We start from the raw sequence: 24,501 nt of genomic DNA on the forward strand, positions 1-24,501 counted from the left end.
CCAAAGATAAAAATGATTAGAAATTTTAAAATTATCTATTTCAAAAGAGGGTCTATTTTGATCAATTGGAAAAGTTTCCTTTATCCCAAATATCATAAAAACTCTTTTTTATCTTTATTTTATGGTCTCAATTAGTTTTAAAAATTCATTACATCTATGAAAAGAAAACATATAGATTAGAAAAACTTCTAGGCCAAAAAAAATATTTGAATTAAAAAAGATAGTGGAGCCTGACCAGTGATAGCACAGTAAATGAAATGTTGACCTGGGACACTGAGGACCCAGGTTCGAAATCCTATCGTTGCAGGCTTGAGTGTGGACTCACCGGCTTTAGCAGAGGTGCACCGGCTTGAGCACAGGTTCACCAGCTTGAGTGCAGGGTTGCTGGCTCAGGCATGGGATCATCAACATGACCCCATGGTCAGTGGTTTGAGCCCAAGGTTGCTGATTTGAGCAAGGAATCACTGGCTTGGCTGGAGCCTCCCAGTCAATGCATGTATGAGAAGCAATCAATGAACAACTAAAGTGACGTATCTTTGAGTTGATGCTTCTCATCTCTTTCCCTCCCCTTCTCTCTCTTGCATGTGCAAAAAATAAAATAAAAGTGTATAAAAAATTATAAGGTGCATTTCACATGCATGACTTGGGTTGATTCAACCTTCAGAGTTAGCAAAGACAAAGAGTTCAGGAGATCATGGCATATTTCCCATCTGTCCATCAGTCACTATTCAATGATTAAAATGTTGTAAATGGAATTCATAGCTTAGTGAAGGCAACTACATTTAAATGGATAAACAGAAGATTAATGATACTGCATATATCACTTCCTGAGAAGATGTGGGGGAAAAGCATCCCATTAGAGAGGAGTATAATGGTGGGGCTACTTCTAATCGATTACATAATAACCACTCCCCACACTATCTTGTTACTGACAGAACCAGAATTTTTTTCTTTTAACAGTAATATATACAGTTTAAAATTCTCCTTTGAAACTCGAGGTAGTCACGTGACCTAATTCTGTTCAATGAGACACAAAACCCACTGGGAAGATTATTGGGTAAACTGTTTCTTTCTAAAAATAAAAGGAGACAAGTACAAAAGAAGTACTTGATTGTTCTACCCCCATATTCTTTCACCTGCCTTGCTTTATATATGATGCTAGGACTGAAGCAACATCTTGTGATCATGAAGTGATGAGTCATGAGCATAGAAAAAGAGAAAAGATAAGAGCAAGCTAGGTTCCTAGATCCTTGGTTACACTGTTAAGCCACTGAACCAAAGTCCCAAATCCTCACCTGATGACTTCATTAGTCTGGGTCCAATGGCATTGAGATCTAAAATGTGGTTCTGAGGGCAAGATCACAAGGTGTGGCTGTAAGAACTGTTGCTAAGACCTCAAACAAATTTACGGTGGTACCTCACAGACCAACTCAGCTAGACAAAAAGTATTCTAAGTATGATAGGGTGAACTCTAAGATCTCTGTGCAACAGGAGAGCTTCTACCATTTTTAAGGATATTGATTTACAGAACCTTGACTATCAGCCAAAGGTACACAGGATCCTGTCTTCAAGATACTTAGAGGTGTAACATTTTGGCTGGGATCATAATTTGATACATAGGAAGCTCACAACATCTTTAAGTCATAGCATCTTGGACTGAAAAAAATAGAGACAATTAACCCTTTGAATAGTGAGTTTTTCATGCTTGCTGACCCCCAGGAGTGAGGTTTTTTTTTCAAAAAATGAAATTAGTTCCAGTTTTATTAACTTAAAATCATGTTGGTTTGATAGCCAATTTATTAAAACAAGAACATACATGTGCCTTTTTAAAAATATTGCCTTACACATTTTTAAAATAAAAATTTTTGTTACTATTGTATTCTGGATGGTCAGAAGGCATGAGGACGTACATGAATGTTTGTACTACTAAAGGGTTAAAAATGAAAAGAGGGTTTGAACTCTGAGCTTTCTACAGACAAACGTGAACTGCAAAGCAACTCAATTACAAATATAAGCTTGTTTTTTATTTTGTTTTTTGGTTTTTTTACAGACAGAGAGAGTCAGAGAGAGGGATAGACAGGGACAGACAGACAGGAACAGAGAGATGAGAAGCATCAATCATTAGTTTTTCGTTGCGCATTGAGACACCTTAGTTGTTCGTTGATTGCTTTCTCATATGTGCCTTGACCGCGGGGCTACAGCCGACCGAGTAATTCCTTGCTTGAGCCAGCGACCTTGGGCCTAAGCTCGTGAGCTTTTGCTCAAACCAGATGAGCCTGCGCTCAAGCTGGCGACCTCGGGGTCTTGAACCTGGTTCCTCGGCATCCCAGTCCAACACTATCCACTGCGCCACCGCCTGGTCAGGCTATACGCTTGTTCTTATAAAAAATAAAAAAATATTCAGAGGGTAAAGCCAAGCCCCAAAGGAGCTTGAGTGACTATGGCCCAGTGCTTACTGCATGCCTCACTTTCCTTTCCTCCATCTTCAGAATATTCCAGTTTTCCTGATCCTGACTCACTCTTGTATGGAGAGACAGGTAACTGGTATCTTCAATACACAGGTCTTGAATTTGAGAAAAACCATACTCAGGAAATCTCATTCACCTGGACCTCAAACCTAAGCTTGATGCAGTAAGAGCATGAGACTAAAGATCTTGGAAGTGGAGTAAGCATATTTTATATGTGGGATGGACATGACTTACTTGGAGCTAGAGATAGTTAATCTGAGGTGGTCTTTAATCTCCAAATATGACCCCCTGAAAACAACACCTTTGAAGATTCATACCCTTATGTAGTCCCTCCTCCTACTGAATAAAGGCTGAGCCTGGCTGAGACTTACTTTAACTAACAGATTGCAGAAGAAGTGACTCTGTGCTAGTCCAAAGCCTAATTCTTAAGTACATTGGAAGCCCCATAAGAAGTTCAGTTGGCCTGCTAGAAAAACCACATAAATAGACTATATGAGTAGGCCAAATAGAGAGGGAGAGGAATAATCCCTAAGATTGAGATTACATGGGCAGAGAGAGAGAGAGAGAAGGAGGGAAAGAGATCAAACCAGATGTCCATATATTCCAAGTGAGCCAAAGACTTACAGTAATTCCCATCAAAAAGAAAGTCATAAAAGGAGTCATTATGAGTGTCCCAGCCCAATGCAACTCCTAGATGACTACAGGATGAGCCAACATCAAACGGAACAAATCAGCTTCCCAGTTAAGGGCAGTCAACCCATAAAATCTTGTGAGATAATGATTATTTTAAGCCACTAAGTTTTGGAGTGGTTTGTTATGCAGAAATAAATATCTCAGCCCTGGCCGGTTGGCTCAGTGGTAGAGCGTTGGCCTGGCGTGCAGAAGTCCTGGGTTCGATTTCCGGCCAGGGCACACAGGAGAAGCGCCCATCTGCTTCTCCACCCCTCCCCCTCTCCTTCCTCTCTGTCTCTCTCTTCCCCTCCTGCAGCCGAGGCTCCATAGGAGCAAAGATGGCCCAGGCGCTGAGGATGGCTCTGTGGCCTCTGCCTCAGGCACTAGAATGGCTCTGGTTGCGACAGAGCGACGCCCTGGATGGGCAGAGCATCGCCCCCTGGTGAGCGTGCCGGGTAGATCCCGGTCGGGCCCATGCGGGAGTCTGTCTGACTGCTTCCCTGTTTCCAGCTTCAGAAAAATACAAAATAAATAAATAAATAAATAAATATCGCACTTTTAAAATCAAAACTAAATATTTTGGAAGTCAGACTTAATAAAGAAATTAAAAGGCAAACTACAAGCTATGAAAAAATATTGCCATGAATATACAAATAATTAATATACTTATAAGAAAAAGACCTCATAAAACCCATATTATAAAGATAGACTTTATAAAAACCTTAAAGACCTTATATAAAAAAAACAACTTAACACTACCAAGTACTTATTAGAAAAAAATGGACAAAGGAGATAATATGTCTACTTGATGGAGAATAAAAATAGCTAATAGCATGAAAAAGTTTTAGTCATTATTTGAAAGACCATTAATACTCAAATATCACTGGTGAGAATGTAAAATGGCACAATCTGTAGAGCAATCTGTCAGCATGCCATTTCTATGAACAGATGAGGACATAATAACAGATCCAAATACATAGTGAAGTAAAAATATTAATTTCAAACTTAATGTCCAACAATATGGCCAATATAACAAGTGTTCAAAAGAATTAATATCAGATATTCTTCATCTTACAAATTTTTAAGAAAATTCAGGTTTCACGCTGTTGGGCAGATAAAATGTATTATGCTCACTTTGTTAAAAATGGTGCTGCCCACGTGAGGCCGTCGCCCAGGTGATATTAATGTGTGTTGAGAATCCTTGTAGCCTGGGGCTTGGTTTTGGGATTAAGCCTTTCCCACCCCTTTTTGATGTGGAGTGGTACAATCCAATCATGCCTCAGAGAAGTGATTTTGTATTAGGGACTTCCCTACTTTGTATATTGGATTAAAGGTTGTGAAGCTACAATATAAAGTGGGGGCAGAACGGGAGTTTGCTCTCTTGGTTCCTGGGATGATTAGCATGAGATAGCAGAGGGAGCAGAGCAGAGAGCAGAAAGAGGCCATGTGGCCAGGAGAAGCAGCCAAGATGGCAGAGTATTGAGTGAGAGGCCAGTCTGTGCAGTTTGATGCTGGAGAAGGAAGGAGATGGGGAACTGAGGAGAATAAGTCTGGTGAGCTAGAAACCTTTGATTCTAGGAAACTCAGATAAGTCAGTGGCTTTGTGAGCACTGAATGTGAGTGGGTTTTGGAGCCCAGTGTGTGTTTTTACTTGCCCGCCCGGTGCAAGCTAGAATTAAAGACTATGGCCCACCAGTTTTTGGCTCCATTGTTTCTTTACCGACTGTCCGAATCCAATGCGAACCTGCATGGGCCAGGCGGCTGTGATGGTGGCCCTGGCTGCTGGCTTTACACACGCTTATAATGCCAACTTTTTTTCTTTTTCTTTTTTTTTAAGTGAGAGGGTAGAAGATTCAGAGATAGACTACCACATACGCCTTGACTGGGATTCACTCAGCAATCCCCATTTGGGGCCGATGCTCTGTCCATCTGGAGCCATGCTCATAACCGAGCTATTTTTAGTGCCTGAAGTGGAGGCTCCATGGAGCCATCCTCAGTGCTTGGGGCAGATGCACTCAAATCAATAGAGCCATGGCTGTGGAAGGGGAAAAAAAAGAGCGAGAAGAAGGGGTCAGGGGTAGAAGCAGATCCCCTTTCCTGTGTGCCCTGACCAGGAATTGAATCCAGGACTTCCACATGCCAGGTTAACACTCTACCATTAAGCCAACCAGCCAGGGCCTTATAATGCCAACTTTAAAAGAGCACAATATAAAAATAACAATATAAAATTATATATTTTGATTCAAGTTTTTAAAAATAAAGGTATACATAACAAAGACTAAAAGAAAATAAAATTATTAAATGTGTCAATAGAATTATAACTACTTTAATTTTCTCTTTTATATTTCTATTTTCTATAATGACTATATCATTTCCACATTCAGTAAAAACCAGAATGTTATTCTTTTTAAGTTACATTGGTTGATCTAGGTAATGAAGAATAATCCCCCAACTAGAGATTTTTAATAAAATTATATCTTTTTGAATTTGGTAGGGAACTTAAAAATGACCTGGTGTGATCTGTCATTCAACAGAAGAGGAAATAGGCCTAGAGATTTAGGGGCCCATGCTTGTTGAAGTATTTAGAGGCAGAGCCTTATTTAGAATTCAGATTGTTTATCCACTGAAAAATACACATTTTACACCACTTTATTAACTACTACCTATAACAGTAATTCAATAGTTGATTAGTAATTCAAATAAAGATCCAGATAGAATAACTGTCATTTTGAGAAAGGCTTTACCCTAGTGTACCTTTAAATTTACATTCAGATAATTCTTATTTTAAATTATAAATCAGATAATTCTTTTTTTTTTTTTTTGAGACAGAGAGAGAGACTCAGAGAGGGATAGACAGGGACAGACAGACAAGAACGGAGAGATGAGAAGCATCAATCATCAGTTTTTCGTTGCAACACCTTAGTTGTTCATTGATTGCTTTCTATATGTGCCTTGACCATGGACCTTCAGCAGACCGAGTAACCCCTTGCTTGAGCCAGCGACCTTGGGCTCAAGCTGGTGAGCTTTTGCTCAAACCAGATGAGCCCGCTCTCAAACTGGCGACCTCGGGGTCTCGAACCTGGATCTTCCGCATCCCAGTCCGATGCTCTATCCACTGCGCCACCGCCTGGTCAGGCCAGATAATTCTTATTTTAAATTGTGAAATTATTTATACCAGGGAGAACATATGTGATTTTCTATTATATAATAGTTTTATTAAAAATTTCCACTGAAATAACTTCCCAGACTTTTAAATTTTCTTTGAATTTATATTTTATTATTATTGTTACACTTTCAGCTGAATTTTACACCAACCCATTAGACTAACTTGTATTACCAGCATCTCTGATCACTTTGCTTTTCCTTAAGGGGTTTTTCCCCCTCCTTTGATGAGTATAAATAAGGTAGGAATATTTAATACACTTAGACACACTTTCACTTGGAGACATTTGAATGTATTTTCAATTTATTTGTATTTAATTTGTTATTGTAAATGAATTAATTTTGTTTTTTTCCTTGTCTTATACTTCTAATATGAGAGCAGATACCTTTAGTTCAAGGTCTTCTTTTGGATCTTGGCTTTGAAAGCTACCTTTTCATTTTGAATCTGGGGAAACTAAGCTTGTGCTCTTCCTTCTAGCTAAGCTTAGATTGCTCCTCTGTCACCCATTTTCTGTTGAAGATGAATCTTAAGTCCTTCCTCCTTATTCTACTTGGAATTATTAGGGGTACTTTTCAACATTACCTCTGATGAAGATGAGTGTGATTTTAAAATTCCTGGGTATTCAGCTTTTGACTTGACTTTCGGTTGAAAGTGTTCATCATCCAGTTTTCTGTCTGCTACGGCTTCCAGATGGTGTTCCTCTAAGGGTACTGTTTTGTCTCCTTCTGTTATTGTCAGGGTAGGAATAGTGGGCAATGCAGTATCTCTTTGTTTTGTTGATTCGTCACTTTTAGGAGAAATAGCATTTAAATTATCTTCATCCACCTGGTTCGAAGTTGGTAGAGTCAGGCCTTTTTTATCATTATCCAGTAACTAGAAAATATATCAATAAAACAAGCTGCTGAAGTCACTACTGATTAGAAAATATTTAAAACAAAACTTAACTAAGAATCATTTGTACCCTTATCCTTTATTATAAGAAGTTAATATCAATATTTGTAAATTATTACAGTCTTTATTAAAAGAGTTAAGCAATTTTCCACTTGCCTGAGTCCATAAGAATGATCAAACTACTTTATAAATCAGTGGTTCTCATATATTATTAAGATTTTATAAATCAGCAACATTTCAAAAAAGAAGATTGAAGCATCTAACATTTTACTGCAATACTATTACCAATATATCATAAAATGAAGAGTATTTTAATAGCAAATAGCACATGTCAAAAAAATCACAGCTATATCACAAAAGAAATTTTAATAACAAAATAGTACAAAGAATGGTATTTTATAATGAAGAACAGACTGTTAAAGTAAATAAATTTAGCTGTCTGAAACATTTTCTATATTATCTTTTTTTCCCTTTCTCCTTGGGCTGGGGAAAACAGTATATAACTGATTCTTCAAATGGCATTTGGGAGACAAAGACCCAGGGATGGAAATCATTAAATCCCATTTGTCAAGTAATATAGAAGAATCTTTTATTCTTTATTGGTTTGCATAGGGATTCACTACTTTATGACACGTACCTTCTGTAAAATTAGATAAAAAGCAAATAATATCATGTGACCTCCATTTTTACTTATTTCTATTATGAAATATAAATTCTTATTCCATAGCGAAAGAGTAAAGAATATGGTTAGGTCTGTGACATCCATTTCTAAGATCACTGTGCAGAACTTTATGGTTTGGGTTTTTTTTTTTACCTTGTTTTCCCTTCTCTTGATCAACACCTTTTGTCCCCTATCTTCATACATATTTTTTTTATGTTAGAAGATTTTTTAATTATTAATGAAAAAAATATTAAATAATACCTGACAGAAAACATTAAACTGTTATTTAAGATATTCCCATACTAGTTTTTATTGCTTTATATTTTTATTAAATTTTAAAATTTATTATGTTAACATGGATTCAAGTGTCCCACAAAATATAACACCCTTATCCCCAACCATATGCCCGCTATTACACCTTCTTTGTCCCCCTTCTAACTCCCTTTCTCCCTTCCCTCTGGGATTTGCTGTCCTGTTATCTATATCTATGTTATGTATATATAATTTCACTAATCCCTTCACCTTCTCTGATCCCATCACCTCATCCCTCTTCCCTTTGACAGCTGTCACTCTGCTCCCTGTGACCCTATCTCTGCCTCTATTCCATTCCTCAGTTCACTATGTTCATTAGATTCCACATGTAAGTGAGATCATATGATATTTGTCTTTCTCTGCCTGGCTTATTTCACTTAGCATAATAATCTCCAGGTCCATCCATACCATCACTAAAGGTAAGATTTCCTTCTTTTTCATGGCTGTGTATTATTCCACTGTGCATATGTACCACAGCTTTTTTATCTACTCGTCCACTGATGGACACTTGGGGGGTTTCCAGATCTTGGTTATTGTAAATAATGCTGCAATAAACATGGGGGTGCATATCTTCTTTTGAATTAGTGTTTTGAGATTCTTAGGATATATTCCTAAAAGTGGAATAGCTGGGTCAAAAGGCAGTTCCATTTTTAATTTTTTGGGGAACCCCCATACTGTTTTCCACAGCGGCTGCACAAGTCTGCATTCCCACCAGCAGTGCCAGAGGCCACCCTTTTCTCCACACCCTCACCAGCACTTGTGTGTTGATTTGTTAATGATCGCTATTCTGACTGGTGTGAGATGGTATCTCATTGTGGTTTTAATTTGCATTTCTCTGATGATTAGTGACATTGAATATTTTTTCAGGTCTGTTGACCATCTGTATGTCCTCGTTGAAGAAGTGTTTATTCAGTTCCTTTGCCCATTTTTTAATTGGATTGTCTACCTTTCTGGTGCCTAGTTTTAGAAGTTCTTTATAAATTTTTATTATTAACCCCTTATCAGACGTATTGGCAAATATGTTCTCCCATTGTGTGGGTTGTCTTTTTATTGTTAATGGTGTCTTGCTGTGCAAAGCTTTTTAGTTTGATATAGTCTAATTTGTTTATTTTGTCCTTTATTTCACTTGTCTGTGAAGATATATCTGCAAAAATTTGCTACGAGAGATATCGGAGAGTTTACTGCCTTTTTTCCTTCCAAGATGTTTATGGTTTTGAGACTCACATTTAAGTCTTTTATCCTTTTTTAGTTTATTTTTGTGAATGGTGTAAGTTAGTGGTCTAGTTTCATTTTTTTGCATGTACCTGTCCAGTTTTCCCAACACTGTCATTACTCCATTGTATACTCTTGCCTCCTTTGTCAAATATCAATTGGCCTTAAAGGCGTGGGTTTATTTCTGGGTTCTCTGTTCTGTTCCATTGATCTGTATGCCTGTTCTTATGCCAATACCAAGCTGTTTTGATTACAATGGCCTTGTAATATAACTTGATATCAAGAAGTGTGATACTTCCCTCTTTATTCTTCATTTTCAAGATTCCTGAGGTTTATCTGGATTCTTTTTTGGTTCCATATACATTTTTGGAATATTCGTTCTATAACTTTGAAGTATGCCATTTGTATTTTAGTAGAAATTGCATTGAATCTATAGATTACTTTGGGTAGTATAGACATTTTAAGGATGTTTATTCTTTCTATCCATGAACACGGTATATGCTTCCACTTGTTTATATCTTCCTTGATTTCTTCTTTCAATGTCTAATAATTTTCGAGTAAAAGTCTTTTTCATCCTTGGTTAAATTTAGTCCTTGGTACTTTTTTTGTTGTTGCAATAGTGAAAGGGATTGTTTCCTTAATTTCTCTGAAAGTTTATTGATAGTGTATAAAAATGCTACTGATTTCTGAATATTAATTTTATAGCCTGCCACCTTGCCAAATTCATTTATCAGGTCTAGTAGGTTTTTTTTTTTTGACAGACTTTAGGGTTGTCTATGTACAGTATCATGTCTCAGCAAATAATGACAGTTTTACTTCTTCTTTTCCAATTTGGATGCCTTTTATTTCTTCTTCTTGTCTGATAGCTGTGGCTATGACTTCCAGAACCATGTTGAATAAGAGTGCTGAAAGGGGACACCTCTGTCTGGCTCCTGATTTTAATGGGATTGCTTTTAATTTTTGCTTATTGTGTATGATGATGGCTGTAAGTCTGTCATAGATGGCCTTTATTATGTTAAGGGATGTTCCCTGTATTCCCACTTTACTGAATTTTGATCATAAATAGGTGCTGGATTTTGTCAAATATTTTTTTCTGCATCTATTGATATAATCATGTGGTTTTTCTCCTTCCTTTTGTTTATGTGATGAGTCACATTAATTGATTTGAGTATATTGTATCAGTCTTGCCTCCCCAGAATAAATCCCACTTGATCATGATGTATGATCTTTTTGATGTATTGCTGGATCTGGTTTGCTAATATTTTGCTGAGAATTTTATCATCGATGTTCATCAGGGATGTTGGCCTATAGTTTTCTTTGTAGTGTCTTTACCTGGTTTTGAAATGAGGATAATTCTTGCCTTATAAAATGAGCTTGGAAGTCTTCCCTCTTCGTGAATTTTTTGAAATAGCTGGAGAAAGATAAGTGTTAGTTCTTCTTTGAATGTTTGGTAAAATTCATCTGTGAAGCCATCAGGTCTAGGACTGTTGTTTGCTGGGAGTTTTTTGATAACTGTTTCAATTTCATTTGTTGTAATCAGTCTGGTTAGGTTTTGTGATTCTTCCAGATTAAGTTTTGGAAGGTTGTATGTTTCTAGGAATTTATCCACTTTGCCTAGGTTTCCCAATTTCTTGGCATATAGATCTTCATAGTACTTTCTTACAATGCTTTGTATTTATGCAGTATCAGTTGTTACTTCTCCACTTTCATTTCTAATTTTATTTATTTGGGTCCTCTCTTTTTTCTTGATGAGTCTGGTTAAAGGTTTGTCAATCTTGTTTACCTTTTCAAAGAACCAGCTCTTGGTTTCATTGATCTTTTGTATTTTTTTTTAGCCTCTATGTCATTTATTTCCACTCTGATCTTTATTATTTTCTTCTTTCTGCTTCCTCTGGGTTTTATTTGTTGTTCTTTTTCCAGTTCTTTTTTTTCCCCAATCTTTTTTAAAATTTTTTTATTTAATAAATAAATTTTTATTAATTTTAATGGGGTGACATCAATAAATCAGGGTACATATATTCAAAGAAAACATGTCCAGGTTATCTTGTTATTCAATTATGTTGCATACCCATCACCCAAAGTCAGATTGTCCTCCGGCACCTTCTATCTAATTTTCTTTGTGCCCCTCCCCCTCCTCCTCCCCTCCAGTTCTTTTAAGTGCAGTGTTAGGTTGTTCGAGATTTTTCTTGCTTCTTCAGGTATTTCTGTAATGCCTGTATATTCTGTAATGAAACCTTTGTTCTTAGGACTGCTTGTGCTGTGTCCCATAGTTTTGAGGTTGTTATATGTTCATTTTCATTTGTTTCCAGGAAATTTTTTATTTCTTTCTTGATCTCATTGTTAACCCATTAATTATTTAATAATATGCTATTTAGCCTCCAAGTGTTTAAATGTTTTCCAATTTTTCTATTGTAGTTGATTTCTAGTTTGATATCATGATCACAGAAGACACTTAATATGATTTCAATCTTCTTAAATTTATTGAGACTTGTTCTGTGTCATAACATGTGGTCTACCCTAGAATATGCACCATGAGCACTTGAAAAGAATGTATATTCTGCTGTTTTGAGGGAAAGGTTCTGAAGACATCAATTTAATCCAGTTGATCTAATGTGTCATTTAAGGCCACTGTTTCTTTGTTAATTTTCTATCTGGGGGATCTATCCATTTATGTTAGTGGAGTATTAAAATCCCCTACCATTATAGTATTCCTGTCAATCTCACCCTTTATGTCCATCAAAATCTGCTTAATATATTTAGGTGCTCTTATATTAGGTGCATATCTACAATGGTTATAGCTTCCTGTTGGATTGCTCCCTTTATTATTTAGTGATCTTCTTCATCCCTTACTATAGCCTTTGTTTTAAAGGCTATTTTGTCAGATATAAGTATTGCTATTTTAGCTTTTTATTTCATTTCCATTTGTATGAAATATTTTTTTCCATCCCTTCACTTTTATTCTATGTGTATCTTTTGTTCTGAGGTGGGTCTCTTGTAGACAGCATATGTATGGGTCCTGTTTTCTTATCCATACAGTTACCCTATGTTTTTTGATTGGGCATTTAATCTATTTACATTTAATGTTATTATTGATATGTACTTATTTCTTGCCATTTTATTCTTTAAATCTACAATCCTCTTTCTCTCAATTTATTTTTTCCTTTGCTCTTTTTATAGCAGGCCTCTTAACATTTCTTGCATTACTCGTTTGGTTGTAATGAATACCTTGAGTCCTTTTTTGGCTGGGAAGCTTTTTATTTCTCCTTCAATCTTAAATGATAGCCTTGCTGGGTAAAGAAGTCTTGGTTGTAGGTTCTTGCTTTATATCACTTTGAATATTTCTTGCCAATCCCTTCTGGCCTCAAGTGTTCCTGTTGAGAAGTCAGATGTCATCCTTATGGGGGCTCCTCTGTAGGTAATTAACTGCTTTTCTCTTGCAGCTTTTAGTATTCTTTCTTTGTCACTTAACTTTGGCATTTTGATTATAATGTTTCTTGGTTTAGGCCTCCTTGGGTTCCTCTTTAATGGGACTCTCTGTTTCTTGAACTTGTGTTAGTTTTTCCTTCATCAGTTTAGGGAATTTTTCAGCTATGATTTCTTCAGACAGGTTCTTTATCTGTTTGTTCTCTTCTCCTTCAGGAACTCTATAATGTGGATGTTGTTTCTCTTCATGTTGTTGAAGAGGTCTGAGTTTCCTCAGTTTTTTTGAGCCTCTTTTCTTCTTGCTGCTCTACTTCTTTACTTTTATTTATCTTGTCCTTTAAATCACTGATTCGATCCTCTCCTTCATCCAGCCTGCTATCGATTCCTTCTAGTGCAGTCTTCATTTCTGATATTATACTATTTGTCCTTTCTGGCTGGTTCTTTTTTGTTATTTCAATGTCCTATTTGATGCTTGCTATCTTTTTGTTTAAGTTCTCATTGTGACCATCCATTGTTGCTCTTATATCCTTGAGCACCCTTAAAATCATTATTTTAAACTCTGCATCTGGTAGTTTGATTACTTCTATTTCATTTAGTTCTCTTTCTGGGAATTTCTCTTGTTGATTCATTTGGGTCATATTTCTTTGCCCATTCTGTCTTTGTATTAGGTGGTGTCTTTATAAGGAAGATGGGCTTGATGGTACCAACCTTTAGGCCACCTGATGTTTTTGCTCTAGGAATGCTTCTTGAGGGTAGAATTTACCCTCTTGTTGTGCGTATTAAATGCAGTTGGTCCTTTTGTGGGTGCAGTTATCTCTTCAGGCTGGCTGGCTCTAAGGGTCAACCATGATCATGTGTATTAGACACTGTTCTGTGTCTGTCCTGTTGGGCATATTTATTCTCCAATGTCTGGTGCCTACTGGACTCCTCCTCTGGGCATGCTGCTTGTGTAGCTAGCTAAGCCTAGTGTTGGTGCTGTCTTCCACCCACTACTGGTTGTGTTGGTTCTAGGTCTTTCTGGGTTGGCATCAACCATTGTTTGTAATCTGCCATGGTCTACCTGTCTGGAGCTACTGCTTTGTTTGCTGTTTGTGTCTGTGTTTTCTGTGCCTGGGTAGTATGGGAGGGGCCAACTTGTATATAAGGATCAGCTTCCTTCTGCTTGGAGATGATAGCAGCTCCATAAAAGCCCCAAGCTCCATAAGATTTGCCTCCACTTTTCAGCTACTCCACCTCCTCTTGCAGCTGCCTGTATTTCCCAGTCTTCTGTAGAAATACTGAGTATGGGCTAAGACTGGTCATACCCCACCAATCCCTCTATAGGTTGCAAGCTTGGTGGGTTAGGGAGCTGAGGTTGGGAATACAATGTTAGTGGGACCCCCTACTTCAGGGGTCTCTTGGTCAAGCTCATTATGGGGAATATGGCCCCTACTCCAGAGCCTAATACCTCAGCCACTGCTGGATACTCAAATTTTATTTCTCCACAAGGTGAGCAGCAGGTTCAGATCAAAGTGGGGCTGACACTCCCCGCTGCAGAAATTCTTCCAGCTGGTAAGCCCCTGGTCTCAGAGAGGAAGCAGAGATTCTCTCCTAGGGCTAACTGTGCCCCCCAGAAAGTGGCTAAGCCCCTCAACCAGATCAAACAACAGGCTTATAGGGACCCACACTTTAAATGTTCATGCTCCAAACCTCTCCTTCCCCCTGTGGAACCTAGCCCAGTGGGGCCAGGATATCCAGCACCTGGGCTGGCTGACTGTCAAGTTCCACCTGTCCAATGCACATGAGCCATTGTGCTGGTGCTAATCACAGAAAGTGAAACTCACCTCAGCTGGACCTGGTATGAGATACCTTTCCTTAAGACATGCCACCAGCAAGGTTTGTTAGGTCTTGAACTGATGCTTTCTGCAGCTGGCCACTGGATGTGCCAGCCCTGGGTCTCTTCCTTGAGGGAACCCAGCACAGACCAGTGAGGGACACTGCCTGTGAACGGCCCTCAGCAACCTTCTTAGAGCTATAAGCAATCCAGTTTGCAGCTACCTCTGCTGGGCTCAGGTGCACATGTAAACACCAAGCCACACATCTAGGCTGGTTTTTACTCACACTGGGCCTTGGAGGAAGGTCAGCAAAAGGCTGAGGTTCCATGAACTTCGCCTCTTGCAGCCTCTGTCTGCTGGCTGCTTTTTGGCCTTGGCCACTGAAATAAAACTTCTTGGTAGAGTCTAGAGCCTGGGGCAATTCAGGGATTAGGAAGGGTGGTGAGTGTGGACAGCCCTAGGGGTCAGTCTGTCCAAACTTTTTTCATAGACCTCAGTAGGGTGTGGCCCAGGAGTCCAATGGGTGTGGCCTCTGAGACCCAGAGATGTGGTCTGGCCACAATCTGGACAGTTTCTACTGAATCTCTAATGAGGTGGAAGTACCAGTCATAGTTTCGGGAGAGTGTGGTAGGGGCCGCGGAAGCTCTGGCCTCAACACCAGAAACTGAGTCACTGACACATTTCCTGCTTCCTGGCTAACTTTTCAGAACAGCCAGTCTCCATGGGGTGGGGCAGGAGGAATTCCTGAGGGTGCTGTATTGCTTTCCCCCAGGTTGATGCCACACAGAGGGGACTACTCCACCCAAGAAAGATGGTAACAGCAGTAGTGGCGAATGAATCAGCACAGGGGTTCTGGTGGCCATACCCCACAGTGTCTCTTTCTGGGCCACCAACTTCACACTCTCCTCACTCAGCTCTGGTCCTCTCAGACCTCCCTCTGTCAGAGCCCTAGGTAAGTGTCTGTGAACGAGACTTTCTGCGCTGGCCCTTTAAGATGGAGCCTTCATCTCCCAGAGTTCCGGTCTTTTTCTCGCAGAAGAAACCTCAGCTCTTTTCACCGCCAAATGCTGTGTGGGCGCTTCTTCTAGGCTCTGGGACTCTAGGCTGGGGCAATGGGCCTGGTGCTGAGGACCCACACCTCTCAGGGTGGGCCTTCTGCAGTGAGATTCCTTCTGGACCCTCCACCACCACTCACTCCTGGGAGCGGGGCAGCCCTTTCTGCATCTCCGCCCTTCCCACCAGTCTCAGTGTGGCTTCTTCGGGGATCCTTGGTTATAGACTCCTCTTTGTTTACTCTAAAGTTGGTTTTTCAAGATGATTGTTCTTAAATTAAATTGTAATTCAATTTGGTCTTGGGAAGTGGCAGTTTGAACATCCGCCTACTCCATAGCCATCTTGGAAATTTCATATTTATTTTTTAAATTTCACTATTTTATGCTAGAACTTTCATTTTAAGAGTATGATTTTACTTAAATAAATCATGTAACTATAAAGATATTGCCACAACAAAAATAACCAGGATAACCTGATAACTTCTTGAGCACTTTTTTCTATCTATAAATATTTCTCCATTTATAAATATTTCATTCCTTTAAGAAATGGTGACTATTTTGAGTTGTCTCCCAAGTTCCCTTACCTCAGCTGGAATATTTTTAGCTTCCTCACTTATAACAGGGATATCTGTTAAGAAATTAATAGGATATTTTATTGTATATAAGATAAATATTATATGTATGTACACTAATACATTATTATTATAGTTTTTCTAACCAAGAACAAAGAACAATTTAAATCAGAGCAGCTATTCAAACAAATGCTATTTAGTAAAAACAGACTGATAATCTCTTGGAAAATGGGGAAGTGCTAAATGTGCAAGTATGAAGATAAAATGAAAAAATATAAAGTGACTAGATTTCAGATCCACCAATTAAGATATAAAAACAGGTATACAGTATATTTTGCTAAAAGGAAATAAAATAAATCCCAGATGGCAATGATAAGGCTGGGACTGGAAAAAGAGATTAGAATAAACCATTCAAGAGAGGCTAATTAAGGCACCTGTAAAATTTTCCTAGAAGTACAAGGATTACATCTTTAGCAAGCAGAAAAGGAAAACCTAAAAGGGAGAGAGTGGAAATTAAAAACTGAGATACAAAAGAATATATAAGTCTAGTAGAAAAAATTATATAGTCATTATTAGCTGTGTGATTGTGATCAGCTCATTTTTCTGAGCCTTGGTTTTCTCACATGTAAAATAGGCTAATGGTATTTTATAGGTAAAATACAAGTAAAGGTAAGACGTGAGAAACAATATGGTTAAATGCTTAGGCCCAATCGACTAGGCTCAAATTCAAATTTCATCATTTAATGGCCATGTGACCACTGGTTTGATTCTCAGTTTTCTCATCTGTAAAAATGTAGATAAATAATAATAGTGCCCTCAATTGACTGCTGTGAGGATTTATTTACAGAGCCCAAGTAAAGTGCCTGGGACACTGTGATCAATAAATGTTAGCTATAACTATAGAAAGCCATAAGAGTGATCCAATGGGATTTGACTTAAACTCTTTGAATAAGTGAAAAAAAATTTTTTAAGAAAAATAGGGCAACTGCCTGACCAGGTGGTGGCGCAGTGGATAGAGCGTAGGACTGAGATGCAAAAGGACCCAGGTTCGAGACCCTGAGGTTGCCAGCTTGAGCATGGGCTCATCTGGCTTGAGCAAAAAGCTCACCAGCTTGGACCCAAGGTCGCTGGCTCCAGCAAGGGGTTACTCGGTCTGCTGTAGCCCCATGGTCAAGGCACATATGAGAAAGCAATCAATAAACAACTAAGAAGTCACAACACGCAACGAAAAACTAATGATTGATGCCTCTCATCTCTCTCCGTTCCTGTCTATCTCTGCCTCTGTAAAAAAAAAAAAAAAAAAAAAAAAAAGAAAAATAGGGCAACCATCAGTGAGTAAAAGAGGTAAACCTCTAATCTTCAACAGTGATACTGAGGAGGAAACTGTGATTCTCCTACACCTAAAACTTCAATGTTTTAGGTGAAGATACACCAGCTCTTCTAGGCTGGTTACTCTTCAGAGGTTAGAAAATGTATCTATAGACACCTGATGGAGCCAGGAAAGTGGAGGGAGAAAAGCAGAAAAGTCACTGTGGCAAAAGTTTTATAACAATAAATCATTAATACCTGCAGAATTTAAGATTTTAAAGATACAATATTAGGCATCCATTTTAATTTACTTTCTAAATAAATCTTTTCATAGAGATTTTTAAAAAAGATTGCATGAAGTTTTTTTTCTATTAGTTAAATATCTTACCAATAATTGTGGTATGTTTGAGTATTTAATATTTTAATTTCCTGTCCTTCTCTTTCCTCCCTCCTTTCCCTTACACACACACACACACACACACACACACACACACACACACACACACCCCTCTACATAAAAAGAGACCAATAGCTCTACTGAGTTAATAACTTTTAACAAAAATACCTTTTTATAGATTTTAAAATTTAACTCTTTTTTTGTCCTTAAAGGAGTAGAGGAGCATTAAAATATTTTAGATAACACTGAATTAAGTCTTTTCTTTGGAGTATATAAAATAAATACTATGTATCAAAATTATGATGAACTATTATATATTTATTCCCTATAAAAATATGAAATCCACTTAAAGTGCAAATTACTAATTTTATATTTGTGACATAACCACCCTGCCTTTTTTTTCAGAGAGAGAAGCAGGTGGAGAGAGAGACAGGAACATCAGCTATATGTGACTTGACTTGGGATTGAACCAGCAACCTCTGTACTCCAAGACATCATTTCAACCAACCGAGCTATCCTACCAGGGCTTAATTTTTACTGATTTTTAGAGAGAAAGAAAGAGGAAGGGAGAGAGAAGGTAGGGGGGAGGGAAGCATTTGTTGTTTCACTCAGTTGTGCATTTATTTTATTTTATTTTTCCAAGTGAGAGGAGGGGAGATAGACTCCTGTATGAGGTCCCATCAGGATCCACCCAGCAAACCCCATCTGCGGCAGATGCTCTGCCTATCTGGGACCATTTTTAGCACCTGAGATGGAGGCTCCAGGGAGCCATCTTCAGCTCCCAGGGCCAATGTGCTTGAACCAACTGAGCCATGGCTGCAGGAGGGAAAGAGAAAGAGAGAGAGAGTGAGAGAATGGTGAAGGGGAGGGGTGGAGAAACAGATGGTCGCTTCTTCTGTGTGCCCTGACTGGGAATCGAATCCGGGACATCCACACACTTTACCACACTCTACTAATGAAATAACCAGTCAGGGCCAATCATGTATTTTTCAGTTGCTTCCCATGTGTGCCCTGACCGAAGACTGAACCCACAACCTTGTTTCGGGATGACGCTCTTCACTGACTGAGGTAACAAGCCAGGGCCCTTAATCACTTTGTTTTTAATTATCTCAATAATAAATACAAAAAGTAAATTTGTTTCTTAACCTGACGTTACATCTTCAGGATTCTCTTCAAATTGACTTTCAGGTACTGCATTGGTATTATTTCCCTAGAAGCAAAAAAAAAAAAAAAAGAGAGAAAATATATTGGAGAAATGTTTAAAGAACTAAAACATTTTTCCCTGTCTTTATAACTTTTAATACATTTTAAAATTTTTACAGAAGACAAGAAGGATATGTATTTGTAAGAAAAGCAAACCAAATAGCACTCATTTAAAGAAAGAAAAGTCCACATTGGCTAGGAGTTGAAGTTCCAGGGAGAGGATACCCAGGAATTGACAGTGTGTTGAAATGATGAATGTACACAGAAAAAGAAGATAAAGACATAATGCAACTTCACGGACTATAAGAGGACACCTCCAGTAAACATATTACCTTTTATTAAAATACGTTATGGTCTATGAGTTGAAAAGTGATATGGATCATTAGAAAATTCCAAGAAGAATTATATGGTAGAATGATCATTGACTCTCATAAAATACTGATCTTTCACTAAAAACCCAAAGTCCACAATCCTTTTAATGACTCCTCCAAATTTTTCTAAAATACCAATTCAATTTGGTAATGCTAATCAGTTTATTCTATAGCAGCACAACTCTGCTCAATTATAATAGAGGCATTAAAAATCATGAATATATCAGTATATTATAACTACCATTTCACTTCAATGTTTTATCTACTGAAATCCCTGTGACTCTTTTATTGCCAGATAAAAATATATGTTAGACTGCATTTCTAAATATTAAACCTTACTTATATATCTGATAAGGGTGTTGTACCTAACTATGTAAAGAACTCTTATAATTCAACAATAAAAATACAAATAACCCAATTTAAAAATTATCAATGGTTTTGAATAATGATTTATTCAAAGAAAATATAAAAATGACCAGTAAGCACAAAAAAGATGCTTATATCATTGGTCATTAGAGAAATGCATATCAAAACCACAATGGAATACCACTTCAAACCCACTATGAAGGCTGTATTTTTTTAAAAAAGAAAAATAAATGTTGGAACCCTCATACATTACTGTTTGAATGTAAAATTATGCAACTTCTGTGGAAAACAGTTTGGCAATTCCTGAAAAGTTAAACAGGGAATTACTCTGTGATTCAGTTATTCTACTCCTAGGTATATATACTCCCAAAATTAAAAACATATGCTCACTTAAAAACCTATACATGAATGTTCATTGAAGTATTATTCATAATGGCTACTACAAAGTGAAAAGAACTCAATGCCTATGAACTGATGATTGGATAAATAAAATATGGTATATTTAAACAATGGAATATTATTTTGCAATAAAAAGAAATAAAGTATTGATACATGCTACAACAAGGATGCATCTTGAAAACACTATGCTAGGTCAAAGAAGCAAGTCACAAAGGACCATATATTTTATGATTTTATTTATACGAAATGTCTAGAGAAAGCAAATCAATAGAGACAGACTGTAGGGTTAGGGGACATGGGGATTGGGAAGGTACAGCCTAAGAGGTGTGGGCTTCTTTGGGGGTTAATGAGAATGTTCTAAAATTGATTATAATAATGCATGCACAACTCTGCAAATATACTAAGGGCCACTGAATTGTACACTTCAAATGGGTGAATTATATGGTATATAAATAGCTCAACAAAGCTGTTAAAAAACTAAACCTTATAAATCATCAACAAATATTTATTGATAAATGTCACATTATCAAAATAGTAAATTGCATGAATCATAAATAACATTTTATATATTGAGAACATTAACAATATCTGGTCATCACTTTAAATTATCATAATCATTTTAAATAAAAAAGAATTAAAAGCTATATATGGGAGAAAGTATTATGTTGATTACCTTAAGTTCCTTAGGTTCCATTTCGGGAGTAAAAAGTCCTTCTAAATACATAGCTTTTTCTCTCCATGTAGGAAGATCTCTATATTCTTTTTTCATTTTTTCCAGCCTAAAGAAAGAAAATATAAAGTTATAGATTTAAAAAGCAATAGGAATATATATGGTGGATTAAAAAAAAAGACATACAATATGACCCAAGAAATAACATCTAATCCAAAGGCTTGCCCCAGTTTACCTCTTTGCTGACACTATCTTATAAATAATTTTTCACCTCTTTTCTTGCCAAAGCACTGAGTTTTAAAACAAGCACCTAAATATGGTAAGCAAACTCAAGAATAACCTCTGAACCCATGAACTGTAACCATGATGAAGGTTTCTAGATTAATAGCAATCCTATGTCTCAAAGAAAAAAATTAATATACAAATAACATGTCAATAAGATTTTTTTTAATTGCTTTTGTTTTTTACCTTTCCCGAGGTTGTTGCTGAAGTTTTTCAAGTCGCACTACAGAGGGCTGTCTGGACTGGGGTGTTGAAGTTGGAATCCCAACAGCAATATTTAGATCTGGAGATAAGAATGCTGGATATTCTATTGACTGTGGCTTAATAACATTTCTGCAAAATGGTAATAAAGTTAAATATTGAAATAATACAAAAGTATACTTCCAAAACCGGTGATAGTTATCACTTTTGAATCATTTTCTTTTATACTGTAACCTCAACTATCCACCTTGGGTCCTCAGAGCTTAGAGCTAGGAAAGAAGACAAAAGTCAGAATCCTGAGAGAAGTGCTCTCTTGATTATTCTTACTACTAAGATCATGGGCAGCAGAAATGCGAAAGAGAAGGAGCCAAAGTTCTGAAGAGAAGCAGAAAATGTTTGAGCCCAGACCTCTCTCCCAATCTCTAGATCCAAATCTCCTAACTCATGGCACAGTCAGGTTGACACATAAAATTAACTATCACAAGTTCACCCTTTGTCAACTTGGTACTCAGAAGCATTTCCTTAAAATACATTTAAATCTCCAAATGAAAGCAAGAAACAATAACATGCTATAACTCTCGTGCACACAACCAAGAATTCACTAGCCCCTTCCCCAGAAGAGAAGTGCAAAGTCCTTGGGTGTTTACACTTCTCAATATCCTGAAGCTTAAATACTATGATGCAAGGTTAACAATATTTTAATATTATGATATAAAGTCAATACAGTGGTCCCTCGTTTATCACAGGGGTTAGGTTCCAGAACCCTCCATAATAGGCGAAAATCCACGGAGTAGCAACCTTGTATTTATTTTATTACTTATTTCTATTTTAAGGCTTTATAAACCCTCCTCACACTCTTATAAACCTTTCCCACATTGTTATAACCTTTCTCACACTCTTATAAACACTTCCTACGCTCTTAATCATTTTCTACACTTTTAAACCTATGTAATTTTAACAACATATAAAATTCTCTATGGGTACTCACCAGTGAATATACAGTAATATTCTTGTAATATGTTTTAATTACTATTTTTTATATTGTTTTCCATTTTTAAGCTAAAAATGCTTATTTTACCGCAAAATAATAAATATATAAAAATACCTATATATCACAAAATCCTGTGATATAGTGAAAAATCCATGATACAAAGTTAGATATATACAATTTAAAAATCCACGATACAGTGAGGCCGTGAAAAGTGAACCACAATAAGGCGAGGGACGACTATATATCCTATGTTAAATGATAAGGAGATAAAAGAGGGAAGAAAATAGATATTTGTGATATATTTTCAGATCACTCAGTAAATGGGCCCGAGTAGCACACCCAAATGAGAAATACGTTGCCTCCAAAATCCAAAGGTCCCCTCGGTGTTGGGCCTTTTTTTTTTTTTTTGGTTTAGGAGGGGCCAGATACAATTTATCCGTTACCTTAGCAGGAATATCTTGACAAGCCCCATACCACTGGATTCCTAAAATTTCACTGTGGTAGAAGGCCCCTGAATTCTGTTTGACTTATTTCCCACCCTGACATGCAAATATCTTACCTATAAGTCTAGAGCTATGTATGTGCCAAGAGGGTACTAGTTATCAGGGAAATCTTTTCATTAATTATATAACTGTCTAACCCAGTGTTACTCAACCTGGTCACGACCCACAGGTCCGTATATCTGAAAAAAGCCTAGTTCTTGCTCACTTGACCTAATCAACATAATGTCATCATTGTAATGGACCTGTGTGATAAGTTATGTAAGGGAAAATTGATGATTCCTGTGAACTAAATTGTGACATAGAACTGGAGAATTGATATTCCCTCAGGGAGAGCAGTGAAGGTGTGTTGCTGGCCTTGCCAGCTGAAAGCAAACTGCTTCTGATGGTCTTTATTAACAAGCATGGAGAAAAAGCATTTGCCAGGTCATCAGTTGCATACCAGGTATCAGGGGGTGCATTAATTTCCTCAAAGCAATGAAACCATATCTGGCACAGCAGCTGCAACTGGAGTTCACCACCTTATTACGATAATCTACTGTCATTCTTCAAGATCCATCTGTTTTCTGCACAGGCAAAGCGAGTTGAATGGGGATGTGATGGGAATCACCTGCTGGATCTTTCAAGTCCTTGATGATAGCACTACCCTCTGTAATCCTTCCAGGACTGTGGTGTTGCTTTTGGTTTACTATTTTCCTGGGTAGAGGTAGGTCTAGTGGTTTCCATTTGGCCTTTCCCACCATAATATCCCTCATTCCACAGGTCAGGGAACCAAATGGATGGATTCACCAACTGCTGAGTTTGGCTATTCCACTGCACCCTCTGTGGGATGGATCAGAGTTAAAACTCCACTGGCCATCTCTGACCTCCATAAGCCCCTACTCTGATTGGGCAACAACAGGGATATTTTGGATCATCCAAAATTAGTGTCAGTTCAGAGCCAGTGTCCAGTAGTCTCTAAAAGCTTGGATTATCTCCTTTTCCCTTGTGCACAGTTACCCTAGTAAAGTGCTCTAGTTTCCATTGGGAAAAAGCTGGGAGAGAGTAACATTAGAAATTTTTGGCAGTGTACCAGAGTCTCTCCTCAAGGGTTCAGGCCTCTTCTTCATTCAAGGGGTTCTGGGTCTATAAACTGGCTCAAACTGGGCATTATCGAGGAGCTGTGACTTTGTTTTTATAATTCAGGTTAGAATTTTGTTCACTTGACCTACAACTTTCCACTATACAGATCAAGTAAGAACTTAGTAGGCTTTCTATGTATTTTTTTAGAAACGTGATCAACTAGCCAATATCCATCCCACAGTGGTTTGTGTCTGTATGAGTCAGACTATTCTACACTATTCTACTGTCCACTACAGTAACTACTCCACTTTGCCTCCGGTGCCTGAGTGCCATCCCTTGGCCCCTACCAAACTGGGATCTGACTACTCCCAATTCATTTAGATTTTCAAGTTTAGTGATGACAGTTCCCACCATAAGGATCCCATTTATTCCCAATCAATGCCCTCATTTTAACAGACATCCAGTGAGGCTGGTTGGTCAACTTGCATTGTAATTCATCCAGTCACAGGAT

At 37.6% G+C, this 24,501-nt stretch overlaps 1 protein-coding gene across 1 annotated transcript in view; it reads right to left on the bottom strand.

Annotated features, from left to right (window-relative positions):
• Window positions 1-24,501, bottom strand: part of C2CD6 (C2 calcium dependent domain containing 6) — a 98,162-nt gene that overhangs the window by 43,509 nt on the left and 30,152 nt on the right. Inside the window, exons 9-13 of the mRNA XM_066346505.1 lie at window positions 21,423-21,569; window positions 20,958-21,063; window positions 19,092-19,155; window positions 16,253-16,296; window positions 6,886-7,176 (exon numbers count right to left, since the gene is read on the bottom strand). Of these exons, the coding sequence (XP_066202602.1) occupies window positions 6,886-7,176; window positions 16,253-16,296; window positions 19,092-19,155; window positions 20,958-21,063; window positions 21,423-21,569 (652 nt within the window). The remainder of the gene's footprint in view (window positions 1-6,885; window positions 7,177-16,252; window positions 16,297-19,091; window positions 19,156-20,957; window positions 21,064-21,422; window positions 21,570-24,501) is intronic.

Source organism: Saccopteryx leptura, chromosome 7 (assembly GCF_036850995.1).
Source record: "Saccopteryx leptura isolate mSacLep1 chromosome 7, mSacLep1_pri_phased_curated, whole genome shotgun sequence".
NCBI lineage: Eukaryota > Metazoa > Chordata > Mammalia > Chiroptera > Emballonuridae > Saccopteryx > Saccopteryx leptura.